Source organism: Mastomys coucha, unplaced genomic scaffold (genome assembly GCF_008632895.1).
Source record: "Mastomys coucha isolate ucsf_1 unplaced genomic scaffold, UCSF_Mcou_1 pScaffold5, whole genome shotgun sequence".
Taxonomy (NCBI): Eukaryota; Metazoa; Chordata; class Mammalia; order Rodentia; family Muridae; genus Mastomys; species Mastomys coucha.
In genome coordinates this window covers 71,540,661-71,559,449 of record NW_022196911.1, presented here as the reverse complement: position 1 = coordinate 71,559,449, position 18,789 = coordinate 71,540,661, and the positions used below count along the sequence as shown (strand labels likewise).

At 50.0% G+C, this 18,789-nt stretch overlaps 1 protein-coding gene across 1 annotated transcript in view; it reads left to right on the top strand.

Annotated features, from left to right (window-relative positions):
* Rph3al (rabphilin 3A like (without C2 domains)) overlaps positions 1–18,789 on the top strand; it is a 145,348-nt gene that overhangs the window by 50,484 nt on the left and 76,075 nt on the right. The window contains exons 2-4 of the mRNA XM_031351529.1: positions 9,706–9,815; positions 11,686–11,829; positions 14,186–14,315. Of these exons, the coding sequence (XP_031207389.1) occupies positions 9,739–9,815; positions 11,686–11,829; positions 14,186–14,315 (351 nt within the window). The 5' untranslated portion in view covers positions 9,706–9,738. The remainder of the gene's footprint in view (positions 1–9,705; positions 9,816–11,685; positions 11,830–14,185; positions 14,316–18,789) is intronic.

Below are 18,789 nucleotides of genomic sequence, written 5' to 3'. Positions count from 1 at the left end.
TGATGAGCTCTGGGTTTGAGAGATCCAAGGTAGAAGAGTAATAAAGGATGACTCCTGACACCAACCTTGGGCCTCCATATACAATCTCATACATGTCATGCACACATACCCAAATACATGCATACTCTATATGCACACTGTACACACTAAGTGAGGGGGAAAAAAGAGGGCTGATAAGAAGGCTTAGTAGGTTGTTGCCAAGCCTGATGATCTGAGTTCAGACCCACAGAGTGGAAGCAGAGAGTTGACCACCACAAGTGGCCCTTTGACCTCCACAAGCACACGCCAACATGTGTATGTATATATATGCTATAAATAAATGAATCTACTTTTTTAAAGTCAAGGTATGGTGGCATATACTCTTAATCCCAGCACTTGGGAGGCAGACGCAGGTAGATCTTTTGAGTTTGATGTCAGCCTGGTCTACAGAGTGAGTTCCAGGCTAGCCTTGTCTCGAAACAACAAAAAAAGTTCCAGGTGAAAGAATGGGGGTGGGGTGGGGGACAAGGCTGAGCACCTAGAATGTGTCCGGATTCTTGTGCCTAAAATGTGACTTTTGGTTTTGGTTTTGATTTTGGAGGCAGGGTTTCTCTGTGTAGCCCTGGCTGTCCTGGAATTCGCTCTGTAGACCGGGCTGGCCTCAAACTCATAGAGATCTATCTGCCTCTACCTCCCAAATGTAAGGATTAAAGGCATGTGCCATCACTGCCCTGCGTAAAACCTGATTTTTAAAAAGTTGACACTGCAGGAGTATTCCGGCCTACATCATGGAGACTTTTGACTGTAACTGGGCTTTTTATCCTATGGTAGTGTGGAACCATGGAAGTTTTTGATCACACCCTGACCTATGCTACTAAGGAAGATCTCTCTGATACTACATGAAGGGTCTGGATGCAAGCTCCAGAAGGCCCAAAGTCTGACTAAGAATCATTGCAGTCTTAGCATGAGGAGAGGGGTGGTGCATCTGAAGCTAGGAGGAAGAGGAGAGTTTACCCGAGCAGGCAGATCTGGCAGGAAGCATGATGACCGGGCAAAGTTTTGGGACACTGGCCAGGTCAGACACCGGCCTCCCTGCGGCTTTTGCCTCATCTTGAATCTTTCCTGTTACTCCAGGGTGCTTGAGTGAGCAGCACTTTTGGATTCAGGATGGGCCTTGGAGGCTACCTGTCTGAATCTTCCTTCCTCCCAGTGTAGCGTGACAGGTGGGGATGCTGGTGTTGGGGCTTACCTTATCTCAAACCTATTCCCGTTTCCCCGGTATCATAGTAACAGAGCAGATGTGAGGGCCAGTTGCTAAGGATTTCTGGAATATTAATGCCTGGGTGTAGAGTGAAGGGCATTCATGCAGTGCTCAAGGCCCCAGCAAGCCCTAGTGCCTGGTAAGTATTCTTTTGTTTGTTCTAGCTTTCCCTCTGTCCCTGACATGCCCACCCCACCCCCCATCTCTTTCTCCTCCTCAGCCTATGCACAGCTGTCTATGTTGGGGGTGACAGACTTGATAACCACAAAGGTGTTCCCATTCTCCCTCCCACACCAGGGGCAGATATGATTCTTCCTATGGGGGCTGGATGGGGTTTACAGTCACTCGTTTACCACACAGCTCTCTGGACTCTGATTTTGGACTCAGAATGAAGTCTCTTTCCTAGTTTTTCAAAAGCGACCTGCTTGGTCTCTAGCCCTCCTACCTACTTCTTAGGGTTAGTCTTTTGTCATGTGATGGGGACAGGCCTTTGTCTCACATTTACTTCCTGTGCCCAGACTTTTGATTTTTCCACAAGTGGAAAATCAAACCTGACCTAGGGGTTTAGTTGATGGTTAAGATCAAGGGTATAGAGTTTTATTTGCCAAATGTTACTTGTGAGAGTTATGACTCGTTGCCACATTTAATCTGCAAAACGACCATCCCTAGATTCCGTGGCTCAGCACAGCCAGGCACAGCCTTCCCTGGATCTGTCACCTGGATAGCTCTGCCACCCATGGCCGGGTCACGTGTTTCATTTAAAGCGTCACGATTCGGTGACTCAAACTTCTCTCTTTATGCGGCTGCTAGCAGCCCGGGCCTGCACTGGCTGGTTGCTTTTGACCGGCTTTTTGTGTTCGAGTGTTCCCACCAGATAGGGTTTGCTCTCTTCCTCCCACACACCTGCCTCTTTCTGGTTTTCCTTGTATAGTTTTCCTTTCTTCTCCCTTGGAGATGATATGGCCTGACTTGGAGGTGTGATTCTCAAAGGGTCTCTTCACTTGTGATGCCACTGAGGCACAGACCCTGGCCAAGCAGATCAGCTGGTCTTGGGCTCAGAGTATGTCCCCTTGCTCGAGTTCTCTGAACATTCTGGCTTGATTATGTATAGGCTTGATTATGTCGGCTAAAAACCCCCTAAGATGACATCAAGGAACCGAGCACTCCAGGTTGAGAGTGAGCATAAAGATACTGCCTCTGCTCGGCCTGTGCCCTTCGCAGCCCTGGGTAGGACAGGGCTTCGGTGAGTGTGTTTTGCTTCTGGAAGGGCAGGTTGTTTTGTCCTCCAGGTGTGGTATGTGTCAGAGACAGCTGTGGGGGGGGGGGGAAGGGTTCCACCCTGACCTAGCTCTGGTGAGTTAGGAGATTGGGGGGGGGGGATCATTGGAACCCCAGGACCAGTGTCTGCTGGCTAGCTGTTACAGTACCTGCCAGGGCCCATTCAACCCGAAGTTGCTCAAGCCAGCACTGGTCCTACCAACTCAGAGTCAGCCAGCCAGAAGCCTTTAAAATAGATGCAAAGATTTTGCAGAGGGGACTTGGGTGGGGGGGGGCATGATAAGTGATTGGAATTATATACTGTTGAACCCGACTAATTGAAGAGCTATAGCTAGTCCTTTCAAAAACCACAAAATTGACATTAGGCTGACAGGACCCAGCTGCCTCTAAAAGATTTTTTTTTTTCTCTCCTGATGAACAATTCTAGACTCACTTGAGAGACAGCAGGCAAGAGGCCCACAGCTCACAGCTTTGAATGGCTGAGAACACTCCCGTAGCAAAGCTGACTCAAAATGTGTTTCCCAAAAATGCACACTCTACATCTCTCTTGAGAATTTCTCCTAAGGAAGTTATCAGAGATGGCCCCCAAGATAGATCTCGGAGGATAGCCATTTTTGTGTTGAGGATGTAAGGAAACTCAGAAGTCCCAGTGAGAAAAGCACAGGTTAGTAGCAGTCTGAGTAAGCCGTGAAGGCATAATCGTCCTGGGGTGGGGGGTGGGGAGTGGGGGATGATGATCGAGTTGGAGGTACTTTTGCCTTTGTTTGTTATGACGGGAATGAGCCTGTTGTGGCATGCACATGTGATGGTCAGAGGACAATTTTTGGGAATTGGTTCTCTGCATTGTGTAAATCCTGGGTATCAAACTCAGGTTGTCAGGACTGGAGGCAAACACCTTTACCCACTGAACCAACTCTCTGGCTCTTGCTTTTACCATGCAATCCAGGGCATGAAGTTCTCCATGGGGACAAGTCCCCTCGGGGACTTGGGCAGTGAACACCTGAAAGGGCCAGCTTTTTAACTTTGGAGAGAACTTGGTGTCTCAGCAACAAATCATTTGCTTTTACAGATCTTGCTCATCAGTGCCAGGGGCTTATGAACCTTCTGTCCCCTAGGAATTTTTTCAAGAAGTCGGCCTCAGCCACTCCTGTCCCTGCTTGTCCTCAGCATCCCATAGCCTCTACTGAAGGGCCCCTCGGTGTGTCTACTAGACGCAGCCTCTGCTCAGCTTGTCTCACACAGCAGGGGATGAGAGACACCAGGAGGCAGCTGCTTCCCAACACAGGGCCTGTGGGTGCTCCAGCCCCTCCAGGGAAATCAGCTGAGCTGTCAGACAGAGTTGTTCACTGCCACACAGGCGACCTATGGGGGAAGCTTGAGGAACAACCTGTCTGTGAGCCAACCAGTCACAGAGCCTGGTGAGAGAGAGCCTGTCCTGTCTGCTCTTGGCACATCTGATTTTCTGCTTAAACGTTGTTTATTTGGGAAGAGCTGTCCATGAAACACAGCTCAGCTTACCAGATAAATCCCTGCAGCAAGCTCTGTTCTGGGCAACAAGGTATAGAGAGGAGAGGACACAGGGCTCCAGCAGCCACAGTGTAGAGGGAGATGGGATAGAAATATCGCTGCAAGATCCAGCAAGGACCCCTGATCTAATCTTCAGAGTTAAAGGGTATGTCCCACCCCTGCAGTCTTGGCTTGGGTTCATCTAACATGCACTGCTACTATGCACATTACATGCAGTCACATGTGCCTCTAGCCCCATGCCTGTCCCAGCTAAGGTGACATTAGAGATTCTGTGTGCCATCTCTCTCTGGTTAATAGAGGAAGTGACCAGAGCTCCATACAGCCATCTGTCTGTCCACTCACTGCTGTTCCCTTATAGGCTGGGCCAACCCTTCCTCCTGAATAGGTGGGCTCGCCTTCGTGCTTCCTCATCTTCTATGATTTTTATTCCTTCATTGCTTATTGACAAATAGGCAAGGCACACATTTAACACACACAATACTGTTGATGGAAGCTGTGAGGCACCAGTTCCGTGTGTGTGTGTGTGTGTGTGTGTGTGTGTGTGTGTGTGCATGCGTTCGTGTATGAATGTGTGTCTCTTTGTCCTTCTGCGTTCGTGTATGAATGTGTGTCTCTTTGTCCTTCTGTGTCTGTGTGGTATGTGTGTGCATGTGTGGTGTGTGTCTGTGTATGTGCGCGTGTGTATGTGTGGTGTGGTGTATACTTGTGTGTGTGTGTGTGTGTATAGTATAGTGTAGTGTGTCTGTGTGGTATGTGTGTGTATGTATCTGTATGGTATATGTGTGTCTCTCTGTGTGTGTATTTGTGTGTGTGTGGTATGTCTGTGTACATGTGTGCACATATGGATGTGTGTCCGTGTGTTTGTGTGGTGTGATGTGTGTGTGTGTGTGTGTGTGTGTGTGTTTGAGACAGGGTCTTTCTAATGTAGCTCAGGCTGGTCTTTAACTCTTAAGATGTGTGAGCTGTAGTTGTCCCTCAGTGAGGACCAGGGCAGGCATGGTGGGAGGTATATATAGAGTTTTGCTGAGGGACACCTAGATAGAGGGGAGTGGGGTGGCATGGTGAGGCTCTAAGCAACTGCCAAGTCAAGGACAGCTCAGCCCAAAGAGGTTTGGCAAACCCGAGCTGGCTCTATGGTGGGTTCCTAAAATGGGCTCACTGTCCCCCATCTGTCCTGAGGCTGCTCTGTATGGAGGATGGACAGCTGTGCTTTTGGAGGTACCAGCCACAGCCTCAGGTGGGAGCAACAGGCCCTGTGTCCTTGGCTCTGCCCTTCATTCCAAGCACCCCTGTGGATGCTCCGCTGTGGATTTACCATCCAAATGTCCTTGCCCAGTTGGTGCCATGACTCCAAGCCCTAGAAAAGACAGTCCTCCATCTCTCTTGGTCTCCCTGTAGTATTTTATTTGACTATGGTGTCTCTCCTGCCGTGGCTCCCATCTCCTCATCCTGTAGACTGGAGAAACCTCTAGCCTCCTTCCCAGGCTCTGCCAGCAGCCCTGTCATAACTCCCTCCATGCATCTCAGCAGTGGGAATCAGGTACAGGCATGCAGAGGGTCATACAGGGTATCTCACTCAGGTACAAGTGGCGAAACAGAGCCCCAGGGAGATTATTGACTTGTCCTGGACATTTAGTAAATTTGCACAAACACCCATTGGTTTTGTGTTTGGATTTTTTGAGTTTGTTTGTTTGTTTGTTTGTTTTGGGGGTGTTGTCTTGTTTTTGTTTTTTCCTTCTGTGGGCCTTTTGCCCTAATCTTCTTCATTGCCATAAAAGCACCTCTGTGCTTAGGTGGAAAGCGACAGAAGACGGGGAAGCTGTGCCACCTGAGAGCGCACACCAGCACCAGCGGTGGTGTGGTCCTTTCATTGCCTCTTAACCCATCTTCTCATCTTCTAACGGAAAGAGTAATGATTCCATTAGGAAGGGCAGAACAGGACAGCCCAGTCTATGTAGACATGCCGTGGGTCAGAGGACAAAGGATGCCAGTCTAAGGGTTCCCCTGGATTGTGACCTAAAACTGAGGCTCTAGGAAGTGATGTGGAGGGAGGCAGTGCATTTGTTCTTAGAGATGCTTTGGGGGGTGTGCTGGTTGGAACCTCTGAGAAGCATCTCCACCTTCTCCTGGCTCCCTTTCATTCTCTGCCATCATGGAGGTAAGGCTTCAATGCCCAGGTCCTCCCTCTCCCCCTTCCCCCTCCCCCTACCTCACCTCCCGGCTCAGCCTATCACAGCCCTCAGTTTGGAAGCTCCTACAGAAGATAAGGTCTTCCCAGTGCAGAGCCTCAAGGTTCTCTGGCTTGCTCCTGTCTTCCAGGGTCACCCCAATCACTCCTCTGCTTCTGTAGAGTGGTCAGCAGAGGATGGAAGGCACCTCCCTTCTGTGTCCAGCCATAGAAGAACTGGGTTGTCAGGCTCAGGGATTGCCTGCCACCCTGGACACATTGATCTGGACACAGTGCCTCCTGCAGGTCAAGGGCAGAACTGGCCAGCCTGTGTAGAACCTGTCTACCTGGATCATATACACCTTTCATTTCTTGACACTCCCAGAACGTTAGAAAGGAAAAAAAGTGTATGAGTTGCATGTTTTAAATGTTTACCTTGAGCAGAGTAACACGTTTCACACTCTGGTAGCAGTGTGACCACACTGTTCACAAGCTAACCGAAACTGAAACAAAAACAAACCCACAATGCACTAGAGGCTGGACACGGGACACGGGTTTAAGTGTTTTAGTGAACGTGGCTCTCTTATTTTGTATTTGATCTATGTATTTGGGGGAGCAGCACATGCTGGGGCCTGCGTGTCAAGGTCAGAGGACAACCTGAAGGAGTTGGTTCTCTCCTTCCATCACATGGATCCTGGGAATCAAACTCAGACCATCAGGCTTGGCCATGGGTACCTTTATGCAATGAGCCGTGTCTTCATCCTTGAACTAGTCATTTTTGCACCTGCCTGTTTTTCATGACTCTATATTAGTGCCTTCTCTCATTTGGAAGAAGGTGCAGAGGTTCCTGACTTGCCAACAGAGCCTCTGCGCCTGCCTGGTTGGGGGTTCTTTACCAAAGTGTGGACCATGGGGGAATGCCAAGTCCAGCTGGGATGCTTGGCTGTCTGGACCGACCTGTGAGATGACAGTGAGGCTCTTGGCTTGTACAATATGGCCAGATAGTGCCAATCCACACGCTGCCCCCTGGTGGTCATCATGGGCATGGGCCACATTGGTCTGGAAGAGTTCTCAGGGGATGCCTGAGGGTCCCCAGCACTTTTCAGAGATCCCCCAAATCAAAACTAAGTTTCCACAACCTAAGACTCTTGGCCTCTTTCATAAACATGGAAACTGGAAAGTACTCAGATGTGGCTTCAGAAGCTGTGCTGGAACTAGTTTTTAAGAAGTGCCATCTGTTGAGTTTTGGTGCAGAAAAACACACACCATTATCTGGGAAAGCTATTAGAATACTCCTCCGCCTTCCATCCATCCTACACATCCGTGAGAGCCTGGACCCCTTCCATGTACTTCACTGGAACAGCATCTCCAAAGGTCGAAAGAAAAGTCAGACAAGAACGCCCAGCTGTCTTCAGTTAACTCTCAAAGCAAAGTTAATTGCAAAAATAGAAAAACAATCCCAGGCCTCACATTGTCTTTGTTTTGAAAACACGTGTTTTTCTCATAAAAAATATGAATTATATGAATACCTAATAGGTTTAGTATCTGTAATGGAAGTTTTTAGATTTCTCAGCAAATTATCAATAGCTATAGCTAATATAATTTGGAATGTTCACAATTGTCTCTTTCACCGTACATGTAAGATGGTGGTCCTATGGCACATATGCAGACAGAGGGTAACTCTGGAGTTAGTTCTCTTCACCCACTTTTATGTGGACCTTAGAACTGAACTCAGGTCATAGGCTTACCGAGGAAGCGCTTTACCTGCCAAACCAGCTTGCCAACCCCAAAAGATTTTTTTATAATATCTAATGAGCTGGAACCCACATATTGTTACCATCACTGCTATCTAATTCCAGAATATTTCTACCAGTTCATAAATAAACCCTAAAGCCATTAGCTGTCACTGTCCTGTGCTAATTAATGACCACTAATCTACCTCTACAATTTTGCCCATTCTGGACATTTCTATAAACAGTGTCATGTAGTATGTGATCTTTTTTACAAGCCTGGCTTTTTTACTTAGAGTTATATTTTCAAGGTTCTGCCATGTTAGAGGAGGTCTGAGATCTTCCTTTGCATGGACAGTTGTCCTTGCTTTAGGGGCTTTTGGGAATAACATGGCTTAAGAACATTTGTATACATGTCTGTAAGGATGTATGTTTTCAGTCCTCTTGAGGTTGCTACCTAAGGCAATTGAGTTTCTGGGCCATGTTGTAAGTCTGTGATTAACAGTTTTGAGGAAATACCAAACACATTTCCAGCCTCAACGTTTTTTAAAAATTATGTTTATGTATATGTGTGTTTTGCTTGTGTGGATCTTTGTGCATGTATGCAGTCCCTATGGAGACCAGAAGAGGGCACCAGACCCCCTGGGACTGAAATTACAGTGTCTGTAAACCACCTTGTGGGTGCTAGGAATCAAACCTGGGTCCTGTGGAAGAGCAGCCAATGCTTTTAACTACCAAACCATATCACCAGCTCCCTCTATCAATGTTCTTCTTTTTTTTTTTTCCAAGACAGTGTTTCTCTGTATAGTCCTGGCTATCCTGGAACTCACTCTGTAGACCAGGCTGGCCTCGAACTCAGAAATCCGCCTGCCTCTGCCTCCCAAGTGCTGGGATTAGAGGCGTGAGCCACCACTACCCAGCACTATCAATATTCTTTTGTAGAATATAAAGGGATTCTGAATTTTCAATCTATTGGACTGGATTGGATGAAATCAAAGGTTATCCTTATGCATACTGACCCAAGTTCATCTCTTTTTCTTCCCTACACATGTACACATACTCTCTCTCTCTCTCTCTCTCTCTCACACACACACACACACACACGCACACACAGACATGCTCCATTTAGAAGGCACAAGCAGCATTTTTGTAGCAGGTGAGCCTGAGTTAGCCCTCTACTCAGTAACACACAGAAATCCAACCAAGCTGCACTATTGGGTTTTAAAGAAGGTCCCTTCCTGCAGGATTTTCAAGGATAGTCCTTGTGGACAATGACTTTTAAAAGTGCCTAGTGGAAGTACTGGCTGCCACCCTGTGCCTTGCCCTCTGGAGAACACTATGGGGATCTCTTGGAGGAGCAGAGCACAGGCCTGTAAGCTGCCATTCTGGTCCAATGAAGGTAGGGGAAATTGAGGGGACTCGTGAGCTTGCCTGTGTCTCACTCTCAGGGGTGTTCTCAGGGCAGTGGGGCTGTGTGGGAAAGGGCAGAGGTTGGATGCTCTGCAGAGCTTGCCAGCTGAGGTGAAAGTTTCTGAGAGAGCGCCTCCTCCTCCTCCTGATTCTCACCCTCTGACGTCATGTCTACTCTGGTCACTTAGCAATGAGATGCACCTAGCCACCTGTCCCAAGATCCCAAGCCTTTGGGAAAGGAGCTCTGAGTGAGGCCTTTGCTGGAGGAGTTAAGAGTGTAGCATCTGTCGTGGTCAGCAGGGATCGGGACTACCATCAGCACCCCAGTCACTGACATGCGCTTCCCTTTTCAGATGTGACTCCTGCCCCGGGCTGTGCTTCCCGTCATGGCTGACACCATCTTCAGCAGTGGAAATGACCAGTGGGTTTGCCCCAACGATCGGCAGCTTGCTCTGAGAGCCAAGTAAGTGCCTGTGGCCTGCTGGAGTGCCCTTTCCCTCTCCACCTGCTGCCCTCTTCCCAGTCTTTTGCAAGCTTTGTTCCCCAGGGAGAAGTCTGGAGAGAGGTGGCTATCAAATGCACACCACTCTTGGCCCGTGTTTCTTTATTATTCACTATGTAGAACTAACTTATCCCCATTTGTCAGATAAGGAAAGTGAGGCCTCCACTCTTTGCCCATGCCCCTTGTCAATGACTGACATCTGAGTCCAGCTGACTCCTACACCTGTGCTCTTCCATAACAACCCACAGGGAACAAGGCCTCCCTGTTGGCCCTGCTCTTGTCACTGAGCCTGGCTTAGAGGAGCAGTACGGAACACAGTTCCCTGAATGAACAGCTCCCTTCAGCAGAGACCAACCACGGCTAGCCCACAGCATCTTTCCTAGGCCCTCAGTGGGGTCTCCGTCCCTCTGTGGTTCCCTTGTGTCTTTTTGGAGGTCTTCATTTTCCTATTACCCCTCAGCTTAGTGACCTTTCAGTTTTGGTTGGGCCTGGCCTCCCCTGACACACACACACACACACACACACACACACACACACACACACACACAGGGTGTACCTGTGGCTGAGCCTCTCAGATGCCCCTCATGCCTCCCAGTCTGTTTCAGCTCTGGTGGGTGCTGTCCCTGGCTCTGCTAGGTCAGGAACATCCCTGCAGCTGTCAGGCTGTGTTGGCACCAGGAGCCAGCATTTCCCAACTGGAACCAAGCTTAAGAAATTCGCAATTAGACATTATGAGCCTGTGAGAGACAGAGCTGAGACATCAAAGGTGGATAGAAAGACTCATCTGAAACACTCAGAAAATGGTGTTGCATGTGATGTGTGAGCATCTTTGCTCCCCTCCATCTGGGTGCCTCAGCCCCACCTCACCCCACCCCTGCAGGGAGAGTGACTAGGAGTGCGGTTGGTCCCTCTCACCATCTCTGATGCCAGGCCAATGAGGTGCCCTCCCTGACAGGGTGCGCATTGCTGGGAAACCTCAGCTCTTGGACCTTGTACAAGAACCCAGCTATCCCTTGACCCTCCAGCATCCCCTTCGTTCCCAACTTCAGCTCTCATTCACCAGCTGCTGAGAGCTGCCATAGCCTCTCAGATGAGCCAGTGTGAGTGTCTCCTCCCAGGTGTGTGTCTGAGAGACAGATGCCCGCTGCAGAGCTGGACACTGAGTCCAGTAGACCCCTTCGGAAACCTGAAGTTTTCCAACCCACGTTCTTCCTTCCAGGCACCCAGGTGCCTCTGAACATTCCTAAACTCCGTTGGTTCTTCGTATTAAACCAGAGATGGGGAGAGGTGAAAGTTGTATGGATACTTAGAGATGTGAGTTCTTTGGATGCTTATGATTGGCAGTGGGGTGGGGGTGGGGTACTAACTGTGTCCCGGACCAAGACTTCCTTTTAAGTATGAAAGAGGTACTTGACCCAGAGAGGTAAATGTTCCATGGAAATGTGGGAAAAGTTCCAAGCATACGAAACAGCACATGCAAAGGCCCTGCGGTAGAAGGACTATGGCATACAGAAAGGCCCAACAAAAGGCTGGTATGGCTTAAGTGCAGAATGTGAAGGGTACACAGTGTAAAAGGCCAAGAGAGGACCAGCCTGGCCCTCCAAGGCTTTCCTTCTAGACAGGAAAACAGTGGGTTGGTCGGGTCCCACACTGCCCTCTAGCAATGACACTCAGTGATGGGTACACATCTAGACCATATAGACATTCATCATGGACTCTGGACCACACTGTCCAGGCTGTGCCTACAGCACTCTCATAAGGGCTTTGTGGGTACACTGGGTTACTGCTGTCGTGGGCAATCTCACCTCTAGCCACACTATTCTCTCCCAAGGCTGCAGACGGGCTGGTCTGTGCACACGTACCAGACGGAGAAGCAGAGGAGGAACCAGTGCCTGAGCCCCGGAGAGCTGGAGGTTATCCTTCAGGTCATCCAGAGAGCAGAGAGGCTGGACATCCAGGAGCAGCAGAGGATTGGGTAAGCAGAGTCGGCAGGGCCAGGGCACTGAGCAGGGAAGCCGCACAGGCCGGTCTGCAGGGGCCGGTCTGTAAGAGTCGGGAGGTCCCACTCTTCTCATCGGGGCCCCTGGGATGTAGGCAGCTGTGAGCTGGTGATTGAATTGATTCAAGATTCCAGACAGGAGTGCGGGATGAGCTCAGGGGCATTTTGGATTTGGACTCTTGAGTACCTTCCAGCAGCTCAGGCAAGGAATGGACTCAAGTGGAGGCCCGTCCGTGAATGGTCTCGCCCAAGGCCCCAGCAGGAGGCGCCCTCCCGTGTGTTTTCAGCTTCTCTCCCGGCCTCTCACCTCCAGGGCCCAGCCGTCCAACATGTTGGTGTGCCTTTTTACTGTAGTCGGTTGATTCGGAGGAGCTCAGATAGTGAGGGGAGCACAAATAACACTAGGCTCGGCCGCGTTGGGCAGGAACTCCGCTCGTTCTGATCTCGTTATTTTTCTGTTCATCTTTTTCCATTAGTTCCATGATCATTTTTTAAAAGTCAGACACAGTAGAAAGGCAGCTTTAGGAGGCGATGGCCTCACTCTAGATGGCTGCTGCGCCAACGGCCTCTTGTATGAGCCTCAATCATACAGACAGGTCATTATCTTGTCAGTACAAACAGGGCTCCTGGCAGAGTGGCTGGGTTTTTCTTTTTTTCCCATCTAGCCTGGCTTCTTACAGATCTCCTCCCCAAGGGCCCTGCCAGGTTCTGGGCTAACCTTGAATGCTGGTGATTGACACGCCCCCCACCAACACACACCCCTGCCACTTCCAGGCGCCCCCCCCCCACCATGGTGAGCAGGGAGTGGGTTGCAGGAGCCTCATACGGGCTCCTCTGTGCTGTGGAAGCGCTTTTGGACTCCCTCAGCCAGCAGGCTACTGTCCCAGTGCTGCCTCAGAAAGTCCTTTCTGTGATCTGACCACACCCTGAGTCCTGAGCTGCAGGGCATAGAAGGACCCAGGAGCAGTACTGCAGATGAATTGTTCACGCGAAGGAAGCGTGTCCTCTACATGATGCATGGAAACGGGGCAAGGATTGACAGAGGGCTCCCAAGAGCAACTGAGCCACACCAGGCTAGAACCGGGTTTGCCCCCAAGACCTACAGATGGACAGCGGTGTCAGTGTGTGGAAAACAGAAGTGTTCACTGCAGAGCCTGCAGGAGGAAGTAGCTTACTGATGAGTTAACCATCCCTTGTCTCCCAACCTGTTACCTCAGGAAAGCAGGAGTTGCGGGGGGGGTGGGGGGGGGATAAAGAGACTGCGTACCGGGCATGTTTAGACGTAGGAACCCTGGCTCCACTTCATGGGAGCTTGATCCTTCAGCAAGCCACTTCCTGCCTCTGCAGCCCCAGTCCTCTCTAAAACAGGAAATGTGGCTTCTTTCCCCTAGGGGTGGGGGTGACCATGGGAGGGGTTGATGTGGCCACACACTACTCTTCATCCATTCAAGAGTTCTTGAACATCCGCGGGGCACCAGAAATAGAGTGGCTGACAAACCAGTTTGTTACACAGCAGGAGGTGGGGTACAGAGAGGGCATCTACAGTGGAAAGGGCTATCGATCCCAGGCCGGGCACCTGCGCAGGCTCAGCTGGGTTCCCAGGTGCTCAGCATCCGGCAGTTTCAAAGAAGAGTTGATTTTTCTCTCTGCCAGCTTCTTCTCGCCTGCCCGGATGCTCTGACGCTCTGACACTCTACCAGGCTTTCGACGCTGTCCTCTGGGATACAGCTCGAGGCCTCCAGCCTGCTTGGGAGAGAAGGTCCCACCTCCTCCTCCTCCTGGCTTCCTCTTCTCCCCTCTCCTCATTCTTCCAGATTTCCACAGGAGCTTAGAAAAATGTCACTTGGATCAAATCACCTTCAAACTTCAGTGACTCCAGATTGAAATGAGACTCCAGCCTATGACCTGCAAATCCCCGGGATCTGCCTTAGCCTCCTGCCCTTCTCTGGCTTGTGGCACATTTCTCAGCACCCTGTTGCATGTCTTCAAAGTGTCTCCAGGCCTCCACTTACCTCGCCTTATCTGGATCTTCTTGGACCCCTCCCTCTTGGCTTGTTTTCTTGTTCATGACTTTTCCCCCTTTGTTGAACCTAAATTCCAAGAGACCTAGGACCATGTGTGGATCCGGCCTATTTGTTACACTATTCCTAGTGTCCAGCACATCCTAGCTGCTCAGTTAACAGCAAGTTAGCGAGTGACTGGGAGTTAGCCAGGGGGAGGGGCGAGGCGAGGTGAGCATGTATGCATAGAGTCCCATAGCAACTGTGCCCCAGCGGTCCTCATGCCGAGGACCGGATGCACCTTCCCTCTGACACCATGTCCTGTGCTGCAGGCGGCTGGTGGAGCGGCTGGAGACGATGCAGAGGAATGCAATGGGCAACGGTCTCTCCCAGTGTCTACTCTGCGGGGAGGTCCTGGGATTCCTGGGCAGCTCCTCCGTTTTCTGTAAAGACTGCAGGAAGGTAAGCTCTGCTCTGGCCTCGCCATTCAGCTCCCCAGAATGGATCAGTTTTGCCACCCCGTGGCTTTGCACCCCAGTTTCCAGGACAGTATGTGCACATGTGTGTGCATGCGTGCATTTATGTATGTGGTGGTAGTGTCTGTTCTTTGGCAAGAAGGCCCTGAAGATGGGATGGGATGGCTTCTAGAGCTAGCCCTGGCAAGGCGACTGAGAGCCTGGGTGTGACTCCAGCTCTTATACCAACCATATGACCTCAGAAAACTGGTCAAGTATCTCATGCCTCACTTTCTCCGTTTGAAAAATAGGAGCAAACTGTCACTTGTACTCAGGTACACTGAATGCAAAGCTCATAAAGTCTTATCCAGCATGCAGGCTGATGTGTTGGAACGGCGGATCACGTCAGAACATGCCACACTAGGCCCAAACAGTTCCACGTGTAAGAGGTTTGAGAGAAAGAGAAGGGGGGGTAGTGGCGCGGAAAGAGAGGAGGGAGAGAGAGAGAGAGATGGAGGAATGTTCCCCATATATATATATATATATATATATATATATATATATATATATATATATATATATATAAATGGGTTGTGACATATGGCCACAGGTAAAGGTGGGAGGCCAGCCAAATGGATTCTGGGAATATGGTGGCTGTTGCCCTGGCAACAGGTCTGTGGACCCGCCCATGCATCACCACAGGCTTTGGATGTCCTGATGCTAACACAGGCGCTCGGTAAATGTTAGGCAAGCACTGTCTCCTGAGGACCAAGTAGTGTGCTAGGCCTGTGTTGTGTGCTTCTGTTCTGGCTGTCTGCTCTCTTGACGCCAGGGAGAATGGCCTTCGCAAGATCAAGTGGACTTCTGTCTTTTCTTATACTCGCCTGTGCCATGTGTTAAAGCATTTTATAATGAGCCCCAGACCTTACAAGTTGGCTTTGGTTTACTATTTCCCAGAGAATAATGTACCTTGTAAGGTTTGCATTTATTTAGGATCTCAGTTCTACTTATCATATGGAGCCTGTGGTGCTATTCTCCCTAGCAGGAACTCTTCTAGATCATTCCACTTCCAGCCATGACTATGTGCTGGGCAGTGATCAGCACGTGGCTCCCCTGTGCTGTCCCCCATGGTCAGAGACATTGTTACCCCCAACATCTTTTTTGGTTTCACCCTAGTTTTGCTGGAACCTGTTCTCAAGCAGCTTTCAAGTCTGTCGTTGTTGTTTTAAGTTCTTTTTTAAAATTTAGTTTAATGTGCATTGGTGTTTTCCCTGCATATATGTCTGCCTGAGGGTGTTGGATCCCCTGGAACTTACAGACAATTGTAAACTGTCATGTGGGTGCTGGGAATTGAACCTGGGAACTCTGGAAGCACAGACCGTGATCTTAACCACTGAGCCATCTCTCCAGCCCCCAAGCTTGGAGTTCTTCAAGTGAACAAGACAGAAAAAAAAAAAAAAAAGAATCTTCTCTCCTAAGATAACTAGAGATGACAAGCCATAATCAACTAAGATGGTTTCAGAGATTTACCAATTCTGGGAAGAAATAACAGAGGCTAGAAGCCTCGAATGGGGTGGGTGACCCGCACTGAGAGAACTATAGAGGTGGAGCTGCCGGAGCAGTAAATGTGGACTTGAAACATTAGGCTTTTGCAGCCTTGGCAAGGGCATTGTCTGAGGCATTCTAAAGCTAAACATTAACCAAGGTGAATAAGCAGGAAAGCCAGGATCCCAGGACCTGATACACTGTCTTGTCTCCTTTCTGTTGCATGAGGTAATTCTAAAGGCTATGCACTGATCATCCAAGCACCTCAGGGGTGACGGGGACCCTTGGGGTCTGCTGGTTCCTCTTTCAGCCCAGAACTAGAGCCTACCTAGGTGATGGGTGTAGGAACCTGGGGACGCTTTGCTCCCAGGAATGGGGCAGGTGGCTGATGTTTTGTGACTTCTACTTTCTGCCCCTATGGCCCCAGCAGCTTCTCCTGCTGCTCCTACCTCTCCAGCTCACCCCTACTCTAAAGCAGTCAGGTTTGCAGGACCATGAAAGGCTGTCCCATAGCTCCTCCCAGGGGACTGTCCCTCTGCCACAGAGCGAGCTGCTGACCCTGGTTATCAAAGAGTTAATACCAGATGCTCCTCAGAGAGCTATTGCCTAGGCAACGGACCGGCCTAGGGGAGGGCCTCAGCTGGGTGAGGGCGGTGGGGGAGATGTTCTTCTAGACTTGCCTCCCCCACTGCCCACTGCCCAGTGCCCTGGGGCTGGTTTCTGTGATGTCTTCTTTCTAGGCCAGTGGGAAGGAGGCTGAATGCTGGCCTGGCAGAAACTTGTTAGGGCAGAGGTGGGAGCCGGAGAGTGGGGGGCGGGGGGTGTGATACTATTTAGATGAGGGCACTGGAGGGTTGGGAGGGTTGTCTTCATGTGTCCTTAGGACTGGTAGCCAGTTATAGGTAATCACTCTTTTTTCCCCCTGTTTTTTTCTAGATAGAGTCCCTCTGTATAGCCTTGGCTGTCCTGGACCTTGCTCTATAGACCAGGGTGGCTTCCAGCACACAGAGATCCACTCGCCTCTGCCTTCTGAGTGCTGGGATTAAAGACATATGCTACCGCACCCTACTTGCCATTCTTTAAATAGGAGGTCCACCGTGTCCAGGGTGGTTCTAGGGGATGGACAAAAACCCTTGCTCTCATTAATGCTGTTTTCCAGAGATAGCAGAGATGGGACCAACAAACAAATTTTAAATGAGCAAACACAAAATAATGCCAGAAAGTCTTAGCACTTTGTCCAGAGTGGAGAGAGTGATATATAACTTTGTCTGCGAAGGGAGGCAGGCCTCTCTGAACTGAGTCTGGATACAAGCAACAGTCAGCCATTGGGAGGATCTGGGTGGAAGTATGTTTTGAGCAGAGGGACCGGCAGGCACGAAGACTCTGAGGTCAAACCAGCTTGGCTCTAAGAGCTAATGAAAGTTTCTGGAACAGAGGGAGTGAGGGATGAGCTTGGGCCAGGTTCCACAGAGCCTCGGTAACTCCAGGTCAGGAACTAGAATTCCATTGTGTGTTTAGGAGGCTGCCATGGAGACTGAGCATGACATGGGGTACTGAGAAAGGACGGGATACAGTCTTTTTTGTGGTTGTGTACTGGGTGTTTTTGCCTTTTCTGTGTGTGTGTCTGTGCACTCTGTGAGTGCAGTGCCTGTATCGGCCAGAAGAGGGCAGCAGATCCTCTGAAGCTGGAGTTGCAGTTGTGAGCCGCCGTGTAGTTGCTGGGACTTGAACTCTGGCCCTGTGGAAGAGCAGCCAGTGCTCTCTTACCCATTGAACCACCTCTCTAGCCTCTGCTGTGTGCTTCTAAGGAATGGCTCTAGCTGTTGTAGGTCAAATAGACTGTTGGAAGAACAGCGTGCAAGCTGGAGGCAAGCTTGGTAGTGATGGCTGCCATCGGAGGAATAAAGGGCTTGGGAACAAGGCATCATGGGGATGGAAGCCCTATGCTGATAGAGCATCAGTGTCTTCTGTGTGTTCTAAACAGATGGGGAAGAACTCAAGGTTGTAAGGAGGGGGCCCTGATGAAGAGCCCTGGCCAGTGGAGGCCAAAGCGAGAGGCCGCTTGGCCCCCCTGTGTCTCAGTATGCTGTTCCCACACCAGCCCTGGGAAGTTCCTGGGACTCCTGACTGATAGACTGTGGCTACAAATTGGAGGGTGCTTCTCTCTTCCACGAAGCAGGAACAGAGGTACCCAGAGCTGTAGGACCAGCTTGATTTACGTTCCCAGCTTGCTTCTGTGGAGGCTCTGGTAAAACTCACTTCATCTCTCTCAGCCGTCATTTCTTTATCTGTAAGACAAGATCAAAACGCAGCCATCAGCACCATGTGGATGTGAGGGAAGGATTAGCTGGTACAAGGAAGCCCTTCATAGCCTGGGCTCACTAGCTCCTAGCAAAGGCAGGGGGGACCCTGTCACTGTAGTGACTGGGCCACCCCAGGGGCTCCCTGCTCAGAGGTTTGCCTGGACCTGACCTTCATGATCACAGGAGATACAGGGTGATGCACAGATCAGCCAGCAGGGGCTAGGTGGCTTAGCAACAGACTTTTATTTCTCTGTGGTTTCGATGATTGGGAGTCCGAGGCAGGTGGATGGCTTTTTCCTCATATGGCACCAGGGAGGAGTCCTGATGTCTCTTCCTCTCCTGACGTTAATCATATCAGATATGGCCTCACACTTGGGATCCCATTTAACCTTAATTCTTCACTCTCAGAGTACCCTTTCTCCCAATATAGTCACAACGGGACTTGGAGTTCAACACTGGAATTTTGAGGGACCCAAATCAGTGTGTTGTGCCCTATATTTTCCTTGTTAGAATCCATGTTATGGTTTCAGGTTTAGTCTTCTTGTTTTTCTCTTGTTTGTTCTCTTGTACATGCATGCTCACTCTCTCCTCCTCCTCCTCCTCTTTCTCTCTCTCTCTCTCTCTCTCTCTCTC